Genomic DNA, 20,057 nt, shown 5'->3' with positions numbered 1-20,057 from the left:
TGCTCTCATCAGCGATTTGCTGTTCAATTTGTATTGGATTCCATGAGACGCTCCAGTTTGCTTGAGTCCTACCTGGTTGAATCACTGACCCAGTGGCCAGAAGGTCACGGTGACGTTTTCTTCAGGAGAAAGTGTACCCCGAGAGGGGCTGCCGTGTGGCAGAAAAGCAGAAAACCACAGGGAGGTGGGAGACGCTGGCCGGCGTCGGGTGCGGGCCTGGAGCGGTAACTAGCCGGTTCATCGAGTGCTCTCTAGGCACCAGGGATTTTATTAAGCGCTTCCGGTTCTCCCAGGTAGTATTACGGGTGAGGAAACTGACACCGGGGCGGTTATGACACAGTGAGTATCTGAGCGGGAAAACCCCAGGCCTGGCTGACCTTGAAGTTCTTACCCCGGAGATAAGAGGTCTCTGACTCATTTCCATTGAAGTTTCCCCTCACCTTTGGGTAACCTGGGGGCAGGTGAGTCCTTGTCACCTCTTCCTCTTCTCCAGCTCCTGGGCAATCTGCAGACCTGTGGAGGGTGGGCGCACTTCACCCAGAACCTCAGTGTCTCCAGCACAGAGGGAAGGGACACAGAGGGCAATGAGTGGGACAGGGTGGAACTGTGGTGCAGCTTGGGGGCTAATGCAGAGCTGGTCCAACTGGGATAGGATGGGGGACAAGGGGCAGGAGGAGGGAGGAGCTCAAACTTTGTTTCAGGGTTTTTTTTCCCCTGTAGAAACCACCACTGGAATGAAACGAGAGTGGGTGCACAACGCCCCCTGGTGGCCAATTTTGGGGCCATTTGCGCTAATGCTGGAGGGATTTCCAGGTAATTCATATTTTAATTTATTTTTTATTGTGGTTAAAACGCACAACATAAAATTTATCATCGTGACCCTTCTAAGTGTACAATTCAGTATTGTTACATATATTCACATCGTCGTGCAATCAATCTCCAGAAGTTTTTCATCCTGCAAGACAGAAACTTTATATTCATTAAACACTAACTCCCCTTCCTTCCTTCTGCTGGCAACGGCCATTCTACTCTCTGTGTCTCTGATTTTGACTGCTCCGGATAGGTTATATAAGTGGAATTTTACAGTATTTGTTTTTTAATGACTGGCTGTTTTTCACTCGGCATAATGTCTGCAAGGTTCATCCACGTCATAACATGTGTCAGGGTTTCCTTCCTACTTAAAGCTGAGTAATAGTCCCTTGTATGTACGCATCACGTTCTGTTTATCCATTCATCTGTTGATGGACACTCGGGTTGCTTCCACTTTTTGGCTACTGGGAATAGTGCCGTGACGAATGTGGGTGTGGAGTGTGTGCTTTGCAGGACAGTGGTGTTAGGGTGGGGACAGGTGGGTGGGTTTGGTGGCTGTAGCACCCGGAGGAGACCGGCCTTGATTCCCAGGGAGAAGTTTGTGGGATGAGGAAGGATGTTTGGTACCCAGCTCAGCTGGGAGATATTTTCTCAAGTGATAAGACATCTGGAGGCAGGCGGGTGCTATTTATGGCGGCCGTTCGCCACATCTTGGAGGACCCGTGCTTGGACCTCTGTACTGCCATACTTAGTGTGTTGGCTTTGGGGCCTCATGCTTGTCCTTTATCCTTGCTCAGTGACCATTGCAGATACAGACCTGATAGAGTGTGCGAGGCAAAATAAGAGAGACCATGGTGGTGGTGGCCAACCAAGGCTGTTGTCCCTTTCGTCAGGAAAACAAAAGCTTTCCGAGGCTCCCAGCAGACTTCCTCTCCACTGGTCAGTATGGAGGCTGGGAAGCATCTTAATGTTTTAGCAGTGAGAAAGCAAGAAAGGCAAAGGAATTGAGAACGGCGGCTGGGTCAGTCAGCAACAGTGTCTGCCTCAGCTACCAGAGTCCCATTGTCACCTTGGCCCCCCCCACCCCCATCTCTTCTCTCTTCTGTACGTCCACGTGGGCACTCCTAGATTTTCAGCTACTGCTTAGCGCCCTCCAGTTCTCAGCTGTTGCTGGGGCCAGTTTCGTGGGCCCCTCGTTCAGAAGTGTACTTGGTTTTAATGCTCCAACGTCACAGTTTTGAAATTCTTAATGGTTTTGAACAAGGAGTCTCGTATTTTCTTTTCACGCTGGTCTATGTAAATGATGGAGCTGGCCCTGTCAACTGCTGATAGTGTTAAGGTTCTATGAGTCCAGGGTACCTTTACTTTTCCATATATTTATGATCTTGGAGAAGCAAAGGCCTCAAGCTATAAAGGCTCTCACCAATAAACTGACCCTTATGAAATTTGTGTGCATGCAAACATCCCTCTAGGCTTAGCACTCAGATGTGTGTGTGCGTGTGTGTGTGTGTGTGCGTGTGTGTGCGTGCGCATGTGCGCATGTGCGCACGCACACACACACAGGTTTTGGTGTTTCTAAGTAAAGGATACAATTTTATTGGAAAAGGAAAGAAGACCCCATTTTGTCCATTTTGAGAGTTGGTAATTAATTGGAACATAATGGAAGACGAGGCAAATATTGTGTAAAATAAGTTTATTTTCGTAATTCCTGTTATTTTTCAAGATAGCTCCACAATCAAGCCTCGTTTATGTTGACGATTTTGGTTCTCGTTTTAAGTGGATTCATTGAAGTGGTTTTTTCTCAGTGCCACTTATTTTTATTTTTTTTTATTGCGGTGCTCTATATATAACATAATATTTGCCATTTTAACCATTTTTAAGTGTACAGTTACTAGTCTTAATGACATTCACAATGCTGGGTAACTGTCACGTCTACCTCCAAAACTTTTTCATCATCCCAGATATAAACTCTGAACCCATTAAGCAATAATTCTCCATTATTTCTTCCCGCAGCCCCCGGTAACCTCTCATCTACTCTCTGCCTCTGAATTTGCCTATTCTAAATGTATCATGTAAGTGAAATAATATAATATTTCTCCTTGTGTGTCCAGCTTCTTTTACTTAGCATACTTTTCCAAGGTTCATCCATGAATATAACTTCATTCCTTTTATAGTTGAATTATTTCCCATTGTGTGGATATTACAATTCGTTTATCCACATTCATCTGTTAGTGGACACTTAGGTCATTTCCACCTTTTGGCTACTGTGAATAATGCTGCCGTGAACATTTCTGTACAGGCATCTGTTCCAGTGCCCGTTTTCCATTCTTCGGGGTACATACCTAAGATTGGGATTGCTGGGTCATATGGAAATCCTATGTGTAATTTTTTGGGGAATTGCTAGACTGTTTCCATAGGAGCCACACCATTTTATGATCTCACCAGCAATGTACAAGGGTTCTAGTTTCTTCACATCCTCTCTGACACTTATTTTCCTTTTTTAAAAAAAATTATAGCCATCCAAATAGGTGTGATGTGGCATCTCGTTGTGGTTTTTATTTACATGTTTTTAATTTGTATTTTTCAATTAGAGTTGACATTCGATATTATTTTATATTAGTTCGAGTTGCATTTTTCTAATGACTAATGATGTTGAGCGTTTTTTCATGTCCATATGGGCCATTAGTGTATCTTCTTTGGAGAAATATCTATTTGAGTCCTTTGCTTATTTTAAATTGGGTTTTTGTTTTTTTGTTGTTGATCGTTGGAGTCCTTTCTATTTTCTGGACTTTAAACCCTTATCATATTTGCAAATATTGTCTCCCATTCTGTGGGCTGTCTTTTCACATTCTTGATAGTATCTTTTGATTCGAAAAGATTTTTAATCTTAATGAAGTCCAATTCATCTTTTTTTTTTCTTTTGTTGCTTATGCTTTTGGTGTCATATTTAAGATACCAATGCTAAATACAAGATTGCGAAGATTTTCCTGTATGTTTTCTTCTAAGTTTTATAGTTTTAGCTCTTAAAATTTGGGTCTTTGATCAATTTTGAGTTAATTTTTGTATACGGTGTAAGGTAAGGGTCCAACTTCATTCTTTGCCTATGAATATATAATTTTCTCAGCATTTGTTGAAGAGACTATTTTTTTTCTTCCCTTTGAATAATCTTGGCATCCTTGTTGAAAATCAACTGACCGTTGAAGTGAGGTTTTATTTCTGGGCTCTCAAGTCTATTTTATTGGTCTATATGTCCACACTTATGCAGCTACCACAGTGTTTTGATCCCTACAGCTTTGTACCAAGTTTTGAAATAGGGGAATGTGAGTCCTCCAGCTCGGTTCCTCTTTTTAAAGGCCACTTTGACTATTCTTGGTCCCTTGAAATTCCATATGAATTTTAAGATGAGTTTTTCCATTTCTGTAAAAAATATCATTGGGATTTTGACAGAAATTGCATCGACTCTGTGTATCGCTTTGGGTAGTATTGTCATCTTCGTCTTAACTTTCTCATGAACAGCGTTCCATTTATTTTCGAGGATCTCCTGCATTAACATTTTAATCGGGGATTTTTAAAAGTGGGAATGCCTACAGAACTCAAAGACCTGAATCCCTAATGATCCAATTTGAGGTCAATGAAAAAGACCTGTTTTTGGAATAGATCGCATAGAACGATTTCAGAAACACTACAGTGGATTAATTCAGTGCGTCTGTCCAGTGTCCCCTAGGCTTGTGGGAAGCCGAATTAAAAGAAAACAAAGTTGTTTTAGAGCCCCTGGCCGCCTTTGCGTCCTTTGCTCCTGGTGAGTAGGTAATATACGTTACGTGGAACTAACAGATTGTGGAATGATGCCTCTTGCGTGGATCACGATTCAAAATGAGCCGCCTCCCCTAATCACATTACAGCGGTTTTAAGCATCCTTCACCATTTTCTAGGTCTCGCCTGCTCCTGCTCAGGCTAATGTCATTCTCCCCGTTACCACACGATGGCAGCAAAGAGCGAAGCTGCGAAGAGCAGAGTGCAGACCGGGCACGAGAAGGAGGAGGGAGTCGCGGGGGAGGAGGAGGAACGAGAAGGGAGGACGCGGGCGTGAGGGAGACCGGCGTCGCCCTGTGGAGATGGCGCTCCTGGAGTCTCGCCCTTGGAGCGCCTGGGATCCTGCCTGAGTGTGAGCCCACCAGATGCAAGCGGGATTTTACATGAAAGTGTTAGAAAAGCAGCATTTTCCTTTCACAGTGGGAATGGAGGAAGCAAGGGGTGTGGACTGCCTTTCCTGGACACAGGCTGGGCGAGCGTGGAGTGACTGTGGTCCCGCAGTCGGGGATGCAGACTCCCGGCAGGGCCCCGTCCCCGAGGGGCTTACCCGCCCCCGAGGGGCTTACCCGCCCCTGTGGGACAGATGCTGCCAAAACCAAGTTTAGTGGCTTAAAACAATGCAAGTTCATTGTCTCACGGTTCTGTAGGTCAGAAGCTCAGCAGGCCCGTCTGGTTTCTCTGTTCTGGGTCCCATGAGACCGGGATCAAGGTGTCGCGTGGTCTGCGCTCCTGGCTGGAGGTTCTGGGGACAATCTGCTTGCAAGCCTCACTCAGGGTGTTGGCAGAGTCCACTTGCGTGTGATTGCAAGACTGAGGTCCCTGTTCCCTTGCCGGCTGTCAGCCGGGAGTCGCTCTCAGCTCCTAGAGGCCATCCACATTCCCTGACTCATGGCCCTCTGCCTCTTCAGATCCCCTCTCCTGCCTCTCCTTGGGCCGAATCTCTCTGACATCACGTGTGAAAGATTCTCTGCTTTTAAAGGCGTGTGTGATTCGCTTGGGTTCACCTGGATGATCCAAGCTCACCTTCCCATCACAAGATCCTTAACTCAATCACATCTGCGAAGTCCCTTTTGCACATAAGGCAACATAGTCACAGGTTCTGGGGATTTGGGCGTGGACATCTTTGGGGGGGGCTGACGCACCCCTTCTTGTTTTCCCAGACCTCCTGTGGGTTAGTGGCATTTTCTCTCCCACTGTCAGAGCTCACGGGAGTCACCTGCTGGCTCTCTCATGCTCCCATTATTCCAGCCATCACCATGGGGAAGGATCTCTTTTCCAGAACTTTCCCACCAACAACTGAGCCTTTCCCCTTTTCCTGGTGGGGACTCCCTGCTCCGTCAACTCCCTGCTCATGTCCCTCAGAACACGAGACATTGTCCTCGCAATTCCCAGCCTGGACCCACGATGAAGGAACAGTGTCCCCGAGGCACACCATCCAAGGGGAGCATGCTAGGCACCACTGGTGCTCAGATGGAATCTTCTTGGTTGAGTTGGGTTTCTAGGACCTTCTCTGTGTTGACTCCTTCCCTCCAGGTCCACGGCCGACTCCGGGTGGGCTCGGTGGGCCTGGGCCAGTGAGTACAAGGGGAGCTTTCTTCACCTTTCTTTATCCCAGGCACAGATGCCACGACATGGAACGGAAGAGTGACAACATTTTAGCTGTTCAGATGTGACCCAACTCGGCTGGAGAAGCCTCAGGTCAGAGCGGCTGAAGCCCCCCAGCCTATGGGCTCCAGATAATCCTTTGATCCACAAATTCTCCCCGTCGGTGGCCTCACTCGTGGTCTGCCCATCAAACTCTTCCCAGATTCCTCCCGGGCCACTGGCCATGTGCCAAGTGTAGCTCTGCTTCATCACGTACTTTTTTTTGATGTCAGTGGGGCCCTCGTTGCCAGGGTAACCAGGAATGGACTCTGGGCCTCTGATCTTGACCTTTAAGTCCACTTCACTGGATTCTCCCTCCGTTCTTGGCTCGTTTTCCTTGGTGGTTGTAAGAAGGCGCATACTTCTACGTTTCTGTCCTTGTTTCTCCTTACTTTGCTGCTCTCTTCCTCGGAAGTCTGTCTGGGGTACATGTTCCCTCTGGAATTTTCTAACTCAATTCCTTTTGTTTATTATTGCCGTTTAAAAAAAAAATTGGCGAAAATACTTAATGGAAGGTGCCGTGTGCCTCACACCAGCAGGCTCACCGTGTCTGGCTGCTTCCGGTACAGCATCCCCCATCAGCGTTCCATCACACGGTTCATCCACCGATAATCTCTGCCTAAACCGTTTATTTCGTCGGAAGTTGCAAAATGGTGGTTTCTCATTTGTCATCCTGTCTACATATATTAAGGAAAATTCTCCCGTTAACTTTTTCTTCCTTTATCACTTACGGCTGTTTGTTTTTTTCCTGAAATACAGTCTGTATAAGAAAGGCCAGGTTCATAATGTCCTATTCGTTGCTGTGAGTTGCTAATTTTCTGGAAAAAAATAAAAAAACGTTGGTGCCCTCGTTACTTCCAGCGATGGCCACCGACCACATCTTTCTTGGTCACTATAAAGTCTTTCTTCTTTTTGTCCTGAAGGAGCGTAGTGTCTAATGAATGCTGAGAAGACATTGCTGAAAAGACTTCTTGCTTTGGGGCACCCGGAGTTGCTCACTGTATTCACACTGGTCCTTGTCTGCTGCATACATGTCGCTTAGCACATGGCTGTAAGTTGCCCTTCATTTTTCTTTAAGAGAAACTTAGGGTTAATTAGGTGGGTTCTAGTTCCTCTGGGTACATCATATGCCCTACGAGGAAGGGGCAGCATCTTATAGTTTCCTATCTATGTATCCAGTGCAAATTTAAATGTCCAGAAGGGTCTGGGACCTAGTTATAGCCTAAGTAGATGTCCATTTACAGTGGTCATTCTTTTATTTTTTAACCTCAAGTCATAGCTATTTTCTTTGTCCTTGTTCTAGATAAGAGTAGTGGAACATTTCAGTGCCAACTCGCTGACACCAACAGGGTGTCCTACAATTCAATTCTGACACTACCTGGAGTTAGTGCACATCCTGCAGGTAAAGGGCAAGGTCCCAGCAAGACTGTCCCCAATTTAGATGCCAGTCGCAAGTGTGGTCCCCGGACCACTCGTACTTCTGTCCAACGTGGCTACAAATCCAAGTTCAGTAATTCACTAGAATGACTCGTAGAACTCGGGAAAGCACTACATACTCGCAATCATCATTTTATTATAAAAGACATAGATGAACAACCAGAAGAAGAGAAACACAAGGTCAGAAAGGGTCTTGAGCACAGGAGCTTCTCTCCCTATGGATGGAATATAACAATAAATTGATATATTGGCCAACCAGGAAGCTCCCCAGGCCTGGTTGTCCAGAGTTTTAATTGGGGTATCATTACAGAGGCGTGATTGATTAATCCTTGGCCTGGTGCTTGAGCTCAATCTCCAGCCCCCTCTCCTCTTGGGAGTTGGGGGTGGGGCCGAACCTTTCAACCTTCTAATCACATGCGTGGCCTTTCTGGCAATGGCCAAGCCCTCCCTTGAAATCTAAGGGCCCACGCTTCATTAGCATAGACTCAGGGATGGTTAGAAGGGGCTCATTATGAATACAAAAGACACTCATCAGGAAATTCCAAGGGCTTTTGAAGCTCTGTGCCGGGAACTGGGAATAAAGACCAGATATATTCTTTATTATATGATAATCGGTATATGTGACAGGAATCAGACTTTAAGTGGGTATATAACATTTACACCTTCAAACATCTTTGAAGCTAAAGCCAGAGGACGGAGCCTTTAGATGGGGCAAGAAGGCGCTCATGGATGGGGGAATAAAGGTAGGCGCTGAAGAAGACAACGGGACACACATATCTCTCAACAGTTAAAATTCAAGCCTTTGGAGAGTCTGAAGGTCTAGGAAGAAGTTGGCTTAGAAGACCTTCCATTCCGCAGAGGCGGGCAGGGTTTTGTGTACAGAGGGAGGTGGGCGAGGTGGAGGATTATGAAAGCAAGACCATTGAGGGATGGGAACCAAGGGGCAGGTCGAGGGCTTCGCTTTCAGAATATGGAGCGATTCCTTATCTGAGACTTGAAGGGGAGGGAAGGGGCTCATTAGAGAAATATAGAACGGTCGGTGGCAGTGTGGTGTGCATAAAGCTGGACGAGAGCAAATATTTTTAAGAAGGAAAGTCACTTGTGGAGCGAGAGTTCGGCAAGGCGAGACTTTACGAGACTTTATGAGACTTTCTGAAGGACACGGCAGTCTTGATTTGAAGAGGGGTCAGAGAAGCAAGGGGAGGAGCGGTGGGGACTTTCGAGGAAAGAACGGGTCTGGGTTACTCTTTCACACAGTGAACTGATTCTTCAAGAGCAATTGCCAGATGACCTCTAGAAGTTTCTTCCATTGTTTTTATTCCAGGAGCCCCCGACTTCTGAATGAGAACATCTCATTGACGGTAGGATGCATCCTAGCTCCACGACTTCCTGGTATCTGCACTGTCTAGAAAGAAAGAAATAGATGTGTGAGAATAATACATATCCTAAGCAGTTAAAATCATTGGTTAAAACAGTCAGAAAAAAAAAAAAGAAGGAAGTCTATCTGAGAGGGTGACTATCACCAGCGATAATTTGGGGGTACCTGTTGATAGTGCAAATCTTGATAACTAAAGCTGACCCCGGAGTGGGGGGTGTTCTTCTAAAGGTGATTTTGCCCCACCCCATAGGACATTTTTAATGGTCACGATTGGGTGGCATTGAGTGGGTAGAGACTTGGGATGCTGCCTGACATCCTACAATGCACAGGACAGCACCCAAAACGAAGATGATCTGGCCCCAAATGTCACTAGTGCTGAGGTCGAGAAGCCCTGCTTTGAAAAAACCTTTCTTGAGAAAGAACCTGGAGGGAGAAGCAAGTGTACCTGGTGGCAGGTACCTTGGTAGGAGAAGAGCTTTGGACAGGTGTGGCAGACACTCGGTGGGGTGACCCAAACCCCACCCACAGTCGGCTTCACACCCCTTTTTGGATCTGCTTTTAAGTAACGCGTGACAGTTCTGGGCAATGACATGCGAGAGAATTTGCTGGATGAGGCTTCTGATAAGATAGCCTTGGGAAGGTATCTTCCCCTCTCTGTTCTTCCTGCCTGGCCGTGAACCTACCTCCTGGAGGTGAATTAGCCATTTTCAGTGCCACGAGGACTAGAATCCACTACTAAAGAGGCAGAGCCAGAAAGAGCTGGGGAAATGGATGCCCCAGGGGCCATTTGGCCATGTCTGGACACCTTTGTTTGTCACATAGTGGGGTGGTGCTATCGACATCCCACGGGGAGAGACCAGGGATGTTGCTCGACCTCTTACAGCCCAGGACCATAAGGAATGACCCAGCCCTAAAATTTAACAGTGGAGGAACTCTGCTCACAGTGGAGCTGTCACGAGAGTTCTTGATTGCCAGCCGTAGAACTTATGCTAATGGGGAGGAAAGCAGTTGTCTGAGCTCCTGAATTGGGCTCTCTGTTGTCTGTGGCTGAACTCCTTAAGCCTGTCACAGGGCAATCTCCGGATGACATTTCCTTTAGATTATTCTTACTGGCACTTTCCACAATCGCACGAGATTTCCAGCCCCGTCCTTGAAGCAGAGAGAGAACAACCATTCTGTAGCTTCTTTAGCCAGAAGATTCCAGCACCAGCGGTCCCCTCCACCCACGTCGCCAGTCGGTTCGGCTGGGTCCAAGATGACAGGCCTAAACAAGGGGTTAGAAGGCATGAGAGGCGTGCTTTTCAGAACCAGTGGCCTCAGCAATAAAACCGTACGTCCCCATGTCTCAGATGTCAGGAATTCAAGTGTGCGAACATAGCTCCAAGCCATTGCCTAGGGTTAAATTAAATTTGCCAAAAACGTTTGGGAAGCTGTCGCGTGTTCCGCACATGAAGTCATCACACCAACTTCTCCTCCACGCCAGGTCAACTGAAAAAGGATACGTCACCGAACCCACTGTAATGTTGCCGTAAAGTAGACCCCACCCGCGGCAGGCGACCGGGGGCCATGCTCTCTCGTTCTTTCCCCCCTATACGTTCTCAATACCCCTTTCTTTTCTCGCTTTCATCGTTTTTGTCCCTGGCTGGTGGCTCTGTGCGGATATACTAAGGTTCCTTCCTATTCCTGAAAGATGATGGTTTTGTGGGATGCAGGTTTGAAAAGGCAGCTAAAATCCGATTGAATAAAACGCCTGTAGGAGAAATCGGCCTCTGAAGGACAGCGTTTTTTCTCAGTGACACACACGGCCAAACAAACACCTCTCGGACCTGCTCACGAATCCACACTTTCCCTTCTGACCTGGAAAGACCAAGGGCGCTGGGGACCTGGAGCCCTTGGTCCTCCCTTCTCTATTCCTTCTGGGTGACTTTTTCTCCTGCCTCCCTGGGCTTTTATCCCTGGGGACTGCGGGAGGTCGTGTTAGCTAGCACCTCCCCGCCTCGGTTTTCACACGAGGATAATGAATCACGGCCCCAAGGGAGGAGAATCCAGGTCACCGAAATAGTGTTGGAGGGAATCAGTTCAAGAAAAGGAGGCGGGACCGGGTTCGGGGCACCTGGGTTTCTGGATCTGGGTCAGCAGGAAGTTCCTCACGATCTCATCCTCAAAGCCGTAATTGACCGTCCAGAAGATACAGAGCTGATGGTATCGGGTGACCAACTCCAGAACCGTCCGGAAACCTTCGGCGGTGTCAAAATCCTCCACCCCACTCCCCTGCTCCCAGGCGTAGATGGTGAGCAGCTCCAGGGCATACTTGGGGGGCAGAGACCCCTTTGTCTTCAGTTTCCTTTCACACTGAAGAAAGACAGGGTGCGTCAGATGACACTGGTCACGGCAGGGAGGCGTGACAAGCTCGGCGAGAGCCACAGAGACGGCCTTGAAGGATTCCTGGGGCCACCGGGTCCCAGAACGCAGGGCGGGTGGGGTTGACTGGTCTGGGGAGGCCTGGGCAGTGCAGGTTTGTGGGCCTTCACTCAGCAGCCCGCAGGCAGCACACACAGCTTTCTGTGACTTCCTAGAGTTTTACTATATAGCTGCCATTTACCCAAAACCCGCTCCGTGTTGATGAGGGGACCAGACATCTTACCCGCATCATCCCCGATCCTCTCAAACACCCTACAAAACAGACGTTACGATTTTGCCGTTTTAGATGAAGTCATGAGGCTTGGGGAAGTGATGTGACTTATTCGAGGTCACCCTGTGGCCCTGAGCCCTCTGAGCACCCTGGGGCTGGGCGGGGAACGATTTCTCTAATTTTCTGGGATGAGGACCATAGAAGTCAGTCTTCATCTCAGGCTTCAGGGAGCTAGACACAGAAAGTAGACATCTCAGGCGACGGCTGATATTGGGCTAGATGTTTGTTATCGTGAAAATACTCGGACACCACCCTGTGTGCAAGACAGCTGATGGACGTGAAGGCAGCGTACCCCACACTATAGAAAATGCAACCCTTGGTACCACCCGTAGCTTCAATCTGCCTTCCAGGAGATAGCATCTGTGACTGTTAGTTATGGGCACCGAGCAGCAGGAAAGCCAAGCTGGCAACTTGCCGGCACGCACACTCCAACTTCGTCTGCCCCTCATAGGCAGAGTACCTCACCTTCCTGCAGAATTCTTTGGGCATCAGAGCAAAGGCAAAAACCAAACCAAACCAAACCAAAACCCCATGTAGCAGCTTTAATGGAAGGAAGAGCCCTACATCCGACCCAGCCTAACGGGGTTTGTGACAGGAACTGCAAAGAGATCCTCAAAACTAAAGATGGGCCGATCCCCTAACCGTGGTGAGGCCTCCAGCGTGGGAGAGAGTGGGCACACGGAGCACTCGGTAAGTGCTGGTTTCCCAGTGGCTGCAGACAACGGATAAAAACAATAACCAGACGGCTGGAACGGGAGCTGTCCTACCTGTTTGTACCAGTACTTCACCAGACGAATTAAATCCTTTAGTTTGGTGGGCCGGGAGAGGGCGAAATCCCTCTGCAGCTCCGTAAAACAGGTTGAGAATTCTCCCTTCAGGGCATTCGGAGATTTATACAGCGAGATAAGCTCAGTGTAGACCCTGGGGCTGGGTTTGGAGCCAGATTCCAGTTGACCTAGCATAGGGGAGAGAATTTCTGTTATGCCTCAATATACACGGAAAATAACAGTTTTCAAAAACACTTCTGACAAATGTAATTTAATTTTGGGAAATCACTTTGAACTCTCAGAGTGTTTGAATTACTATGTCTGAGACAGTGGGAGCGGCTCTAGAGTAATGAGATGTTTTTTTAAAATGACAGAGTCCATAGGAGTACAAGTGGTATTATTAAGATATTATCTAGTTTCACACTGTCCAATATGGCGGCTGCTCCCCGCCCCCCCATGTGGCTGTCTGCATTTCAATTAATAAAAGAGAAATCAAATTGACAATTTTAGTTTCTCAGTTGCACTAGCCACATTTCAAGCTCTCAATAGATTTAGAGAAGAAGTATAGAATATTTCCATGATCACTGAAACACATGTGGACAGCAATGAATGGGAGTTTGCTAACTACGACCCCCAGGCTAAATCCAACCCACTACTGGTTTTTGTAAATAAAGTTTTATTGAAACTGCCATGCCCATTCCTTAATGGGTTGTCTAGTGCTGCCTTCAGGCTACAATGGTAGAGTTGAATAGTTGTGACAGACACCTTATTATGGTCCTCAAAGCTAAAAATATTTGATATCTTGGCTTTTACAAAAAAATAATCTCTACTGTCATTTCCTCTCTGACAGACACTAAGAACCATCCAGAAGGCAGGTGCCAGAGTCTTCTTGATTTGAATTCGGAAAATGCCTGAAATAGCTTTTGTTTCTTTTAGTACTCCATTATGTATCTGTCACCCATGAATTGAATTTCTAAAGGACATTTCTGCCTAAAACTAAAGTTGAACACCCAGATTTCCTGTCTTCGTCTCAGAATCCTCCCACAGTCTGTTCTTAAATTCCTTCGCTAATACTTGAGGCATTTTATCTATAAATGCGTACAGAAGTCTTGTGTACCCCATTCTTTGATGGATATTGTGAATGACACCATGGGAGAATAAGATGTGGGTCCTGGCCATCTTGGGATATTTAAATGAGGAATGAAAGTGTACACAAGTGTGAGGTACCGTATGTCCCCCATTATCTGTGGGAGACACGCGCCAAGACCCCCAGTGGATGCCTGAAATCACAGGTGGTACCAAGCTCTCTATGTAGTTTTTTCTTATATATGCATACTTTGTCACTTAAAGAAAGCCCTTTTTGGCTTCCTTTTGGCATCTCCGAATTGCCAGCACCTCTACTCTTGTGCTTCGAGGCTGCTATTAAGTGAAACAAGGGTGACTTGACCACAAGCACTGCAATTACCCCAACAGTGATCCGATAACCGAGGCAGCCGCTAAGTGCCTAATGGGCAGGGAGCGTCTACAGTGTGTACACGCTGGACAAAGGGAGTGAGACGGGTCCGGTTGGCGTGAGATCTCATCACGCCATACAGAACAGCGTGCACTTTAAAACTTACGAATTGTTTCTGAAATTTCCCGTTGAATGTTTTCGGACCACAGTTGACCTCAGGGAACTGAAACCGCAGAAAGTTAAACCGTGGAAAAGGGATTGGTGGTGGTGGTGGGGGGACTTCTGTGCTGCTGCCGTTATTAATGCCACTGGTTAGGGGCAGCGGACACATGACCCATTACTAAGCCATGTGGCTTTTCCTCCCTCCCCCTCCCTCCCACCATTATTCACGAATCCGCCTTCCTCCTCCAGACGCTAAGGGACGGGGCGTCTCACCCAGCACGTTGAATGCAGGCAACACGTCAAAGTCAACGCTTTCGTTGAGTTCTTTGGATTTTAGAGAGAAACTCAGCACTCTGGGGGCCTTCCATTTGGACATCTCAAACTTCACTTCAAACTTCTTCTCCCGCTGACAGGCTTCTAGCTGTGCTTGAATTTCATTGATGATACTGGTCCTCTCGGTGATCTGGGAGGCGAAGCTTCTAATGGAGCTGGGGAACACGACGAGGTCGGCGTCGGAGCCAGTCTTCAGGGCTGTGCCTTTGCCAGCCGACCCTCCCTGGCGAGAAAGGCATGTTGAGATACAGAATCTTCTAGACCGTGAGCCCCTCGCCGCCCTGGGCTGGCACCGGTTGGGCCGATTAACAAGGTGGCCACAGGTAGGTGCCAAGTTAGGGTTTGGCGAGGGCTGAGGCCGAAGCAGAGTGTTCCATTTTTCCCACATGAATAGAATGACACGGGTTCAAAGGCGGTCGTTCACACACCCTTTGAGGTGCTTCTTTACACACCAACGACCGAAGGCTGGGTTCTAGATTACCTACTTTACAAGTCAACTTCCTAAAGATGTCTCCTAAAGCATATTTCACTTTGAATTCCTGTGGCCGGAAAGAAACGCAGCTGAGTGCAATCATTACGTTACAAGTTCTCGTCTGTTCGCTGATTCGCCTGGTTCCTTTCGTAGCTGAGGTTCAGGGGTTGGCTGACTTTTTGTAAAGGGTCCGGTAGTGAATAATGTAGGCTTTGCAGGCTGCGTGTGTCTCTGCCACGTAGGCTTCTTTACTTCCCTCCTCCTCCTTCCTCCCGCCTCTGCCCCCCCATTCTCTCCCCTCTCCTCTTCCCCCTCCTTCTCCTCTTCAACAACTCCCACAAAAATGTAAAAGCCGTTCTTCGCTGCCTGGCCCTGGCCTGGCAGCCCCCACATGAGCTGCCAGGTGGCGGGCAGGCTGGGGCTCTATCTGTAGGTGGTGGGCTTTGCTCTGGGCACCGACCCTCACACTCATTGCCCTGGTTGTCTCTGGCTAGCTCATTCAATCTGTATAGAGAAAACATTGCTTTTACCCGTGGCTAGTAAATGCCTGGCTCTGTGTTAGGGGCAAGGGCAAGGGCGTTCTAGTTCCTGGATACAGATCCTCAGTTAATCTCTGTTCCAACCCAATTCATTCATGCAGACAGAGGAGAGAGCGTCAACCCGTGGCCTTTGGGCCATGGGCAAGAATGGCCCGGCCCCATCCATTGAAATCTCTAGCCCAGTTAATGGGAGGAATCAGGCTCCAGTCATTGAAACGGGAAAGAGGTCGCTTTTGGGTTCAGTACACACCAAGCTTAGACTCTGCAGTGGTTTGAATGGAAGCCCCGCCTCCAAACGATATGTCTGGCGGGGTCATACAATGTGGTCTTATTTGGAGACAGGGTCTTTGTAGATATAATTACATTAGGGCTCTGTGGGCCCTAAATCCAATGACAAGTGTCCTGAGAAGAGAAGAGAAAGGGAGAAGATGTGCACAGAGGAGAAGGTGTTGGGAAGAGGGAGGCAGAGATCTGAGTGATGCAGCTACAAGCCGAACGGCAGCTCTCGGAAGCTGACCGAACCCACCGTGTGTTGTTAACGGCAGACAGACCCAGTGCCTCGGCGCCGCCGCTGAAAACCGGTGTCCTATCTGCCGACCTCCCCAGCTTCCCTCCCTCATCCTTTGCCCTCCAGCCTCTGGAGGGGATGAGCATGGCTGTGCTCCAGAAACCGCTTAGCCCCCTGCCAGGAATACCCCTTAAGAGAAAGGCCAGCGCTCACCTGGACAGTCTTCTGAACCTTTACAGTCGAATGTCTAAAGCAATTTTCTTTAAGAAATGTACAGATGGTGTCGACAGCTTTATGGAGCTGATCCAAGAAAGTTTTATTGGGCTGGAGAAAGTCCTTGATGAATTTATCCAGAAGATGGCCTGGGGTCTCGGAGAGCGGTGCTGGCTGGGGGAGGGAAGAGCCCCACTGTGAGTGGCCCGGGCGCCAGCCCGCCCGTCCCGGCCTTTCTTCCCTGCCCATTCGGGCCCTCTGCCCCTGCTCCTCCCTCCTGTTCTCCATCCTTCATGCTGGTGCCTTTGTCATTTTTTCTTCTTGCAATGACACATCCCAGGAACAGACCTGAGAATTTAGGGTGGTACCCAAGATCCCCCAGGAGCAAAATTCTCCTAGTTGCCCCCCCCGCCACACCAGTTACCCCTCAGGAAAGACCTGGACCCTTCTCCAAACCGATGGCTGCATCGTCTACAGATGTCCAGGACCTTTCGGCTTCCTCTGCTCCTTTACTCCTCCCTTATCTCCCTGTTGCTTGTTGCCATTACACATGATCATGCTTGTTCCTTCTCCAGGTTCTATCAGCAACTGTTAAACACGCTCCTTTGAAGGCTCCTCGCCCCTTTCAGCTTCTGGTGGCTCCAGCAATCCTTGGTGGCCCTTGGCTTATAGACGCATCACTCTGATCCCTGCCCCTATAGTCACGTGGCCTTCTCCCCTCTGTACCTGTCTCTGTGTGTCTTCTTGTAAGGGCGGTGGTCATCGCATTCAGGGCCCATGTGAATCCAAGGTGACCTCACCTTAACTAGTGACACCTGCAGAGACCCTATTTCTAAAGAAGGCCATTTTCTGAGCATGCTGGCAGACACTATTCAGTCCCCTGCACCAGGAGAGGCTGTCCTGGGATCACAGGCACTGCGTGTTCAGTCCGAAGGGACAATGTTCTAACCACACAAGACCATGGGAGGCGGGACCTTGTCACTCCCTTGCACTTGAGGTCGCTCACGGAAAGAAACCGTATTCCGATTTCTAAATAGGTTCTGACACCTGCACAGAAGTACAGTTCTCTCCTCTTCGGTAAAAGCGTTCGGACAGGGGGTGGAGGTTCTGCTCCTCGTACCACAGGTCATGACGCCCCACCTGAGACCATCCTGCTCCTGGTGGGCCTTCCCCGTGGATGCCAGCCAGCCTGCAGACGCAGTTTGCTTCGCACTTGTGGGAGGCAGGACAGTGACTCCTCACCCCACATGTCTACATGTGGGGGTGACTGCCACCGGCTTCCCTTGGACTCTGCTCCATTTCTCTGTTACCACCTTCCCACCTGCTTTCTCTCTTGCAGAATTAACTGAATTCTTTCACCTGCAGGTGTCTCCCCCGCATCCCACCCCTCGCCCCTGGTCTTTGTTCAATTTTGTACATTACTGTCATTTTAATGGGAGGGGAGGCCCTTCATGGTGTGCTACGGATTGAATTGTGTCCCCCTAAAAGATATGTTGAAGTCCCAACCTCCAGTACCTGCGAAGGTGACTTGATTTGCAAATAGGGTCTTTGCAAGGGGTCATCGAGTTAAGACGAGGTCTTTGGGGTGGGCCCCAACAGACATGTCCGGAGAGGACATCGGGAAGACACCAAAGAGGAGGCCATGTGACAACTGAGGCAGAGATCGGAGTGATGCTGTCACAAGCCAAGGATCGCCGGCAACCACCAGGGTCTGGAAGAGGCATGGCAGAATCCCCCGCCCCTTCAGTGGGGGCACAGCCCTGCCGACACCCGGACCTTGGGCTTTGAGCCCCCAGAATGAGTTTCTGCGGCTTTAAGCCACCCGATGCACTGGTCTTGGTAACAACAGCCCTAGGAAGCTGACACGTGGTGATCTTAGATCAGACCGCGGTCTGGGTGTCGGGAGGGCTCCCCGCCCCCAACCCCTGCAGCATGACTTGAGCTGTATTTGGAAAGCCCTCACACCAGAACAGTCCAAGATGGTCCAGGGGACTTGTTCGAGCTGAGATAATTCAACCAGACTTGAGCTTCTCCATTTAGCCGTTCCCAGCATGCCTTATCCTTGCTTATGTTATTGGTCGGGTCAGTTGGATCCAAGATTACTGGCCTGTGGATTCCATTAGATTGAAAAGAAAAATGATTTGGGCTGCTTGTAGGAGGAGAAATCAGTTTTGGGGAGAGAGGCTGAGACCGGACATCTGTGAACCTGGATTTTAACTTCCGTGGTTCCTCTCAATTGCTGAGGCATTTTGTCTAAGCCTCTCTGGTCCTATGTCACCTGCCTGACAGATGTTCTATTAATGATATAATAAAATGATCTCTTCTCGCCGACCTTTCTTCTCTCTTAGGCCCTTCCCACTTTAAGGGAAAGCGCTTCTCGAGTGTTCGTCTGGGGGACAAAATGTGACGACGCTTCGGAATGTGGGAAGCATTGGTCAGGTCTCTCTCCCTCAGACAGACCTCTTTCCCCTCCCTTCTCATTGCTGCCGGCCGTCTCCTGGTCCATCCTCGGACAGAGCTGAGCCCGCGTCTAAGGGGGTACAGTCTGGCATGCAGGTGAAGCAGTAAAGAGAGAGGGCCGTAGGAAGCTTGGTACCTCGGGGATCGGATCTGGCCCAGTATGATGTTCCGGACCGTCTCATCCTCAAAGTTGTAGTTGACTGTCCAATAGACACACAGATGCTTCCACTGCGTGATTAGCTCCAGGACCGTTTTGATGCCTTCCACTATGTCGAAGGCTTTTGCCCCGCAGCCCTGCTCCCAGGCGTAGACTGTAAGCAGCTCCAGCGCATACGAGGGCGGTAGGGAGGGGTCCTTCAACTTTTTCTGGCACTGTGGAAGAAGAAAGGGGCAGTGGCTAATTTGGGGACCCGGTTCCTCCAATGACAGGGGTATGAAATCAAGAAACCAGATAGCCATAGGAAGTCCCTGTCCCCCACTAGTGACTAAAATGACACCATGCCTAAAATTCGATGGACTGACAATATCAAGTGTTGACAAGGATGTGGATCTCTCGAAAGTGTCAGACGGGATGGGACGGGACGGGTAATTTGGTACAAGCATTTGGGAAAATTACAGGTGCTGCTCATCTTACCACAGATTACCATCATAAGTTGAAGCTATCGTAAGTCAAAAATGCACTGAACACACCTAACCTACCGAACATCATAGCTTAGCCTCGCCTACCTTAAACATGCTCAAAACACACGCATTAGCCCATAATTGGGTATTTATCTTGAGTTTCATCTCAAGAATCATTGCCTTCCTCTTCTTCCCCCCAGAGATAAGGGACGGATGGGTGTTTTGTAGACACGTTGGGATGCGAAAACACAAAACATAGTATCCAAGACGGGCTGGCAACACAATGCACTGTAGAGCAATGGTCCCCAACCTTTGTGGCACCAGAGACCAGTGCTCCTATGAGACTCTAATGCCTGCTGATCTGAGGTGGAGCTGAGGCGGTGATGCTAGTGCTGGGGAGCGGCTGCAAATACAGATGAAGCTTCACTCACCAGCTGCTCCCCTGCTGTTCAGCCTGGTTCCTAATGTGCCAAGGACTGGTAGTTGGCCCTGGTGGTTGGGGACTCCTGCTGTAGAGAATCAGTTGTTTGCCCTCCTGATGGTGTGGCTGACTGGGAGCTGTGGCTTGCTGCCACTGTCCAGCATCACAAGAGGGCATCGTACTGCATATCGTCAGCCCAGAAAAAGACTGAAATTCAAAGTATGGTTTCTATGGAATGCATATCACTTCCACACCATTGTAAAGTCAAAAAATCTTACGTCGAATCATCGTAAGTCAGAGACCGTCTGTATTTGGCAGTATTTGCTAAAGTTAA

General features: G+C 48.7%; 1 protein-coding gene across 1 annotated transcript in view; it reads right to left on the bottom strand.

The window, feature by feature from the left end:
- Nucleotides 1-7,820: 7,820 nt before the first annotated feature.
- OAS2 (2'-5'-oligoadenylate synthetase 2) overlaps nt 7,821-20,057 on the bottom strand; it is a 38,130-nt gene continuing 25,893 nt past the window's right edge. The window contains 9 exon segments of the mRNA XM_023528233.1: nt 7,821-9,024; nt 9,026-9,109; nt 10,193-10,346; nt 11,196-11,434; nt 12,542-12,729; nt 14,430-14,712; nt 16,222-16,395; nt 18,187-18,328; nt 18,818-19,053. Coding sequence (XP_023384001.1) covers nt 8,998-9,024; nt 9,026-9,109; nt 10,193-10,346; nt 11,196-11,434; nt 12,542-12,729; nt 14,430-14,712; nt 16,222-16,395; nt 18,187-18,328; nt 18,818-19,053 — 1,527 coding nt within the window. The 3' untranslated portion in view covers nt 7,821-8,997.

Source organism: Pteropus vampyrus, unplaced genomic scaffold (genome assembly GCF_000151845.1).
Source record: "Pteropus vampyrus isolate Shadow unplaced genomic scaffold, Pvam_2.0 Scaffold23, whole genome shotgun sequence".
In the NCBI taxonomy this organism is placed as follows: domain Eukaryota; kingdom Metazoa; phylum Chordata; class Mammalia; order Chiroptera; family Pteropodidae; genus Pteropus; species Pteropus vampyrus.
This window is presented reverse-complemented; position numbering and strand designations above follow the sequence as displayed.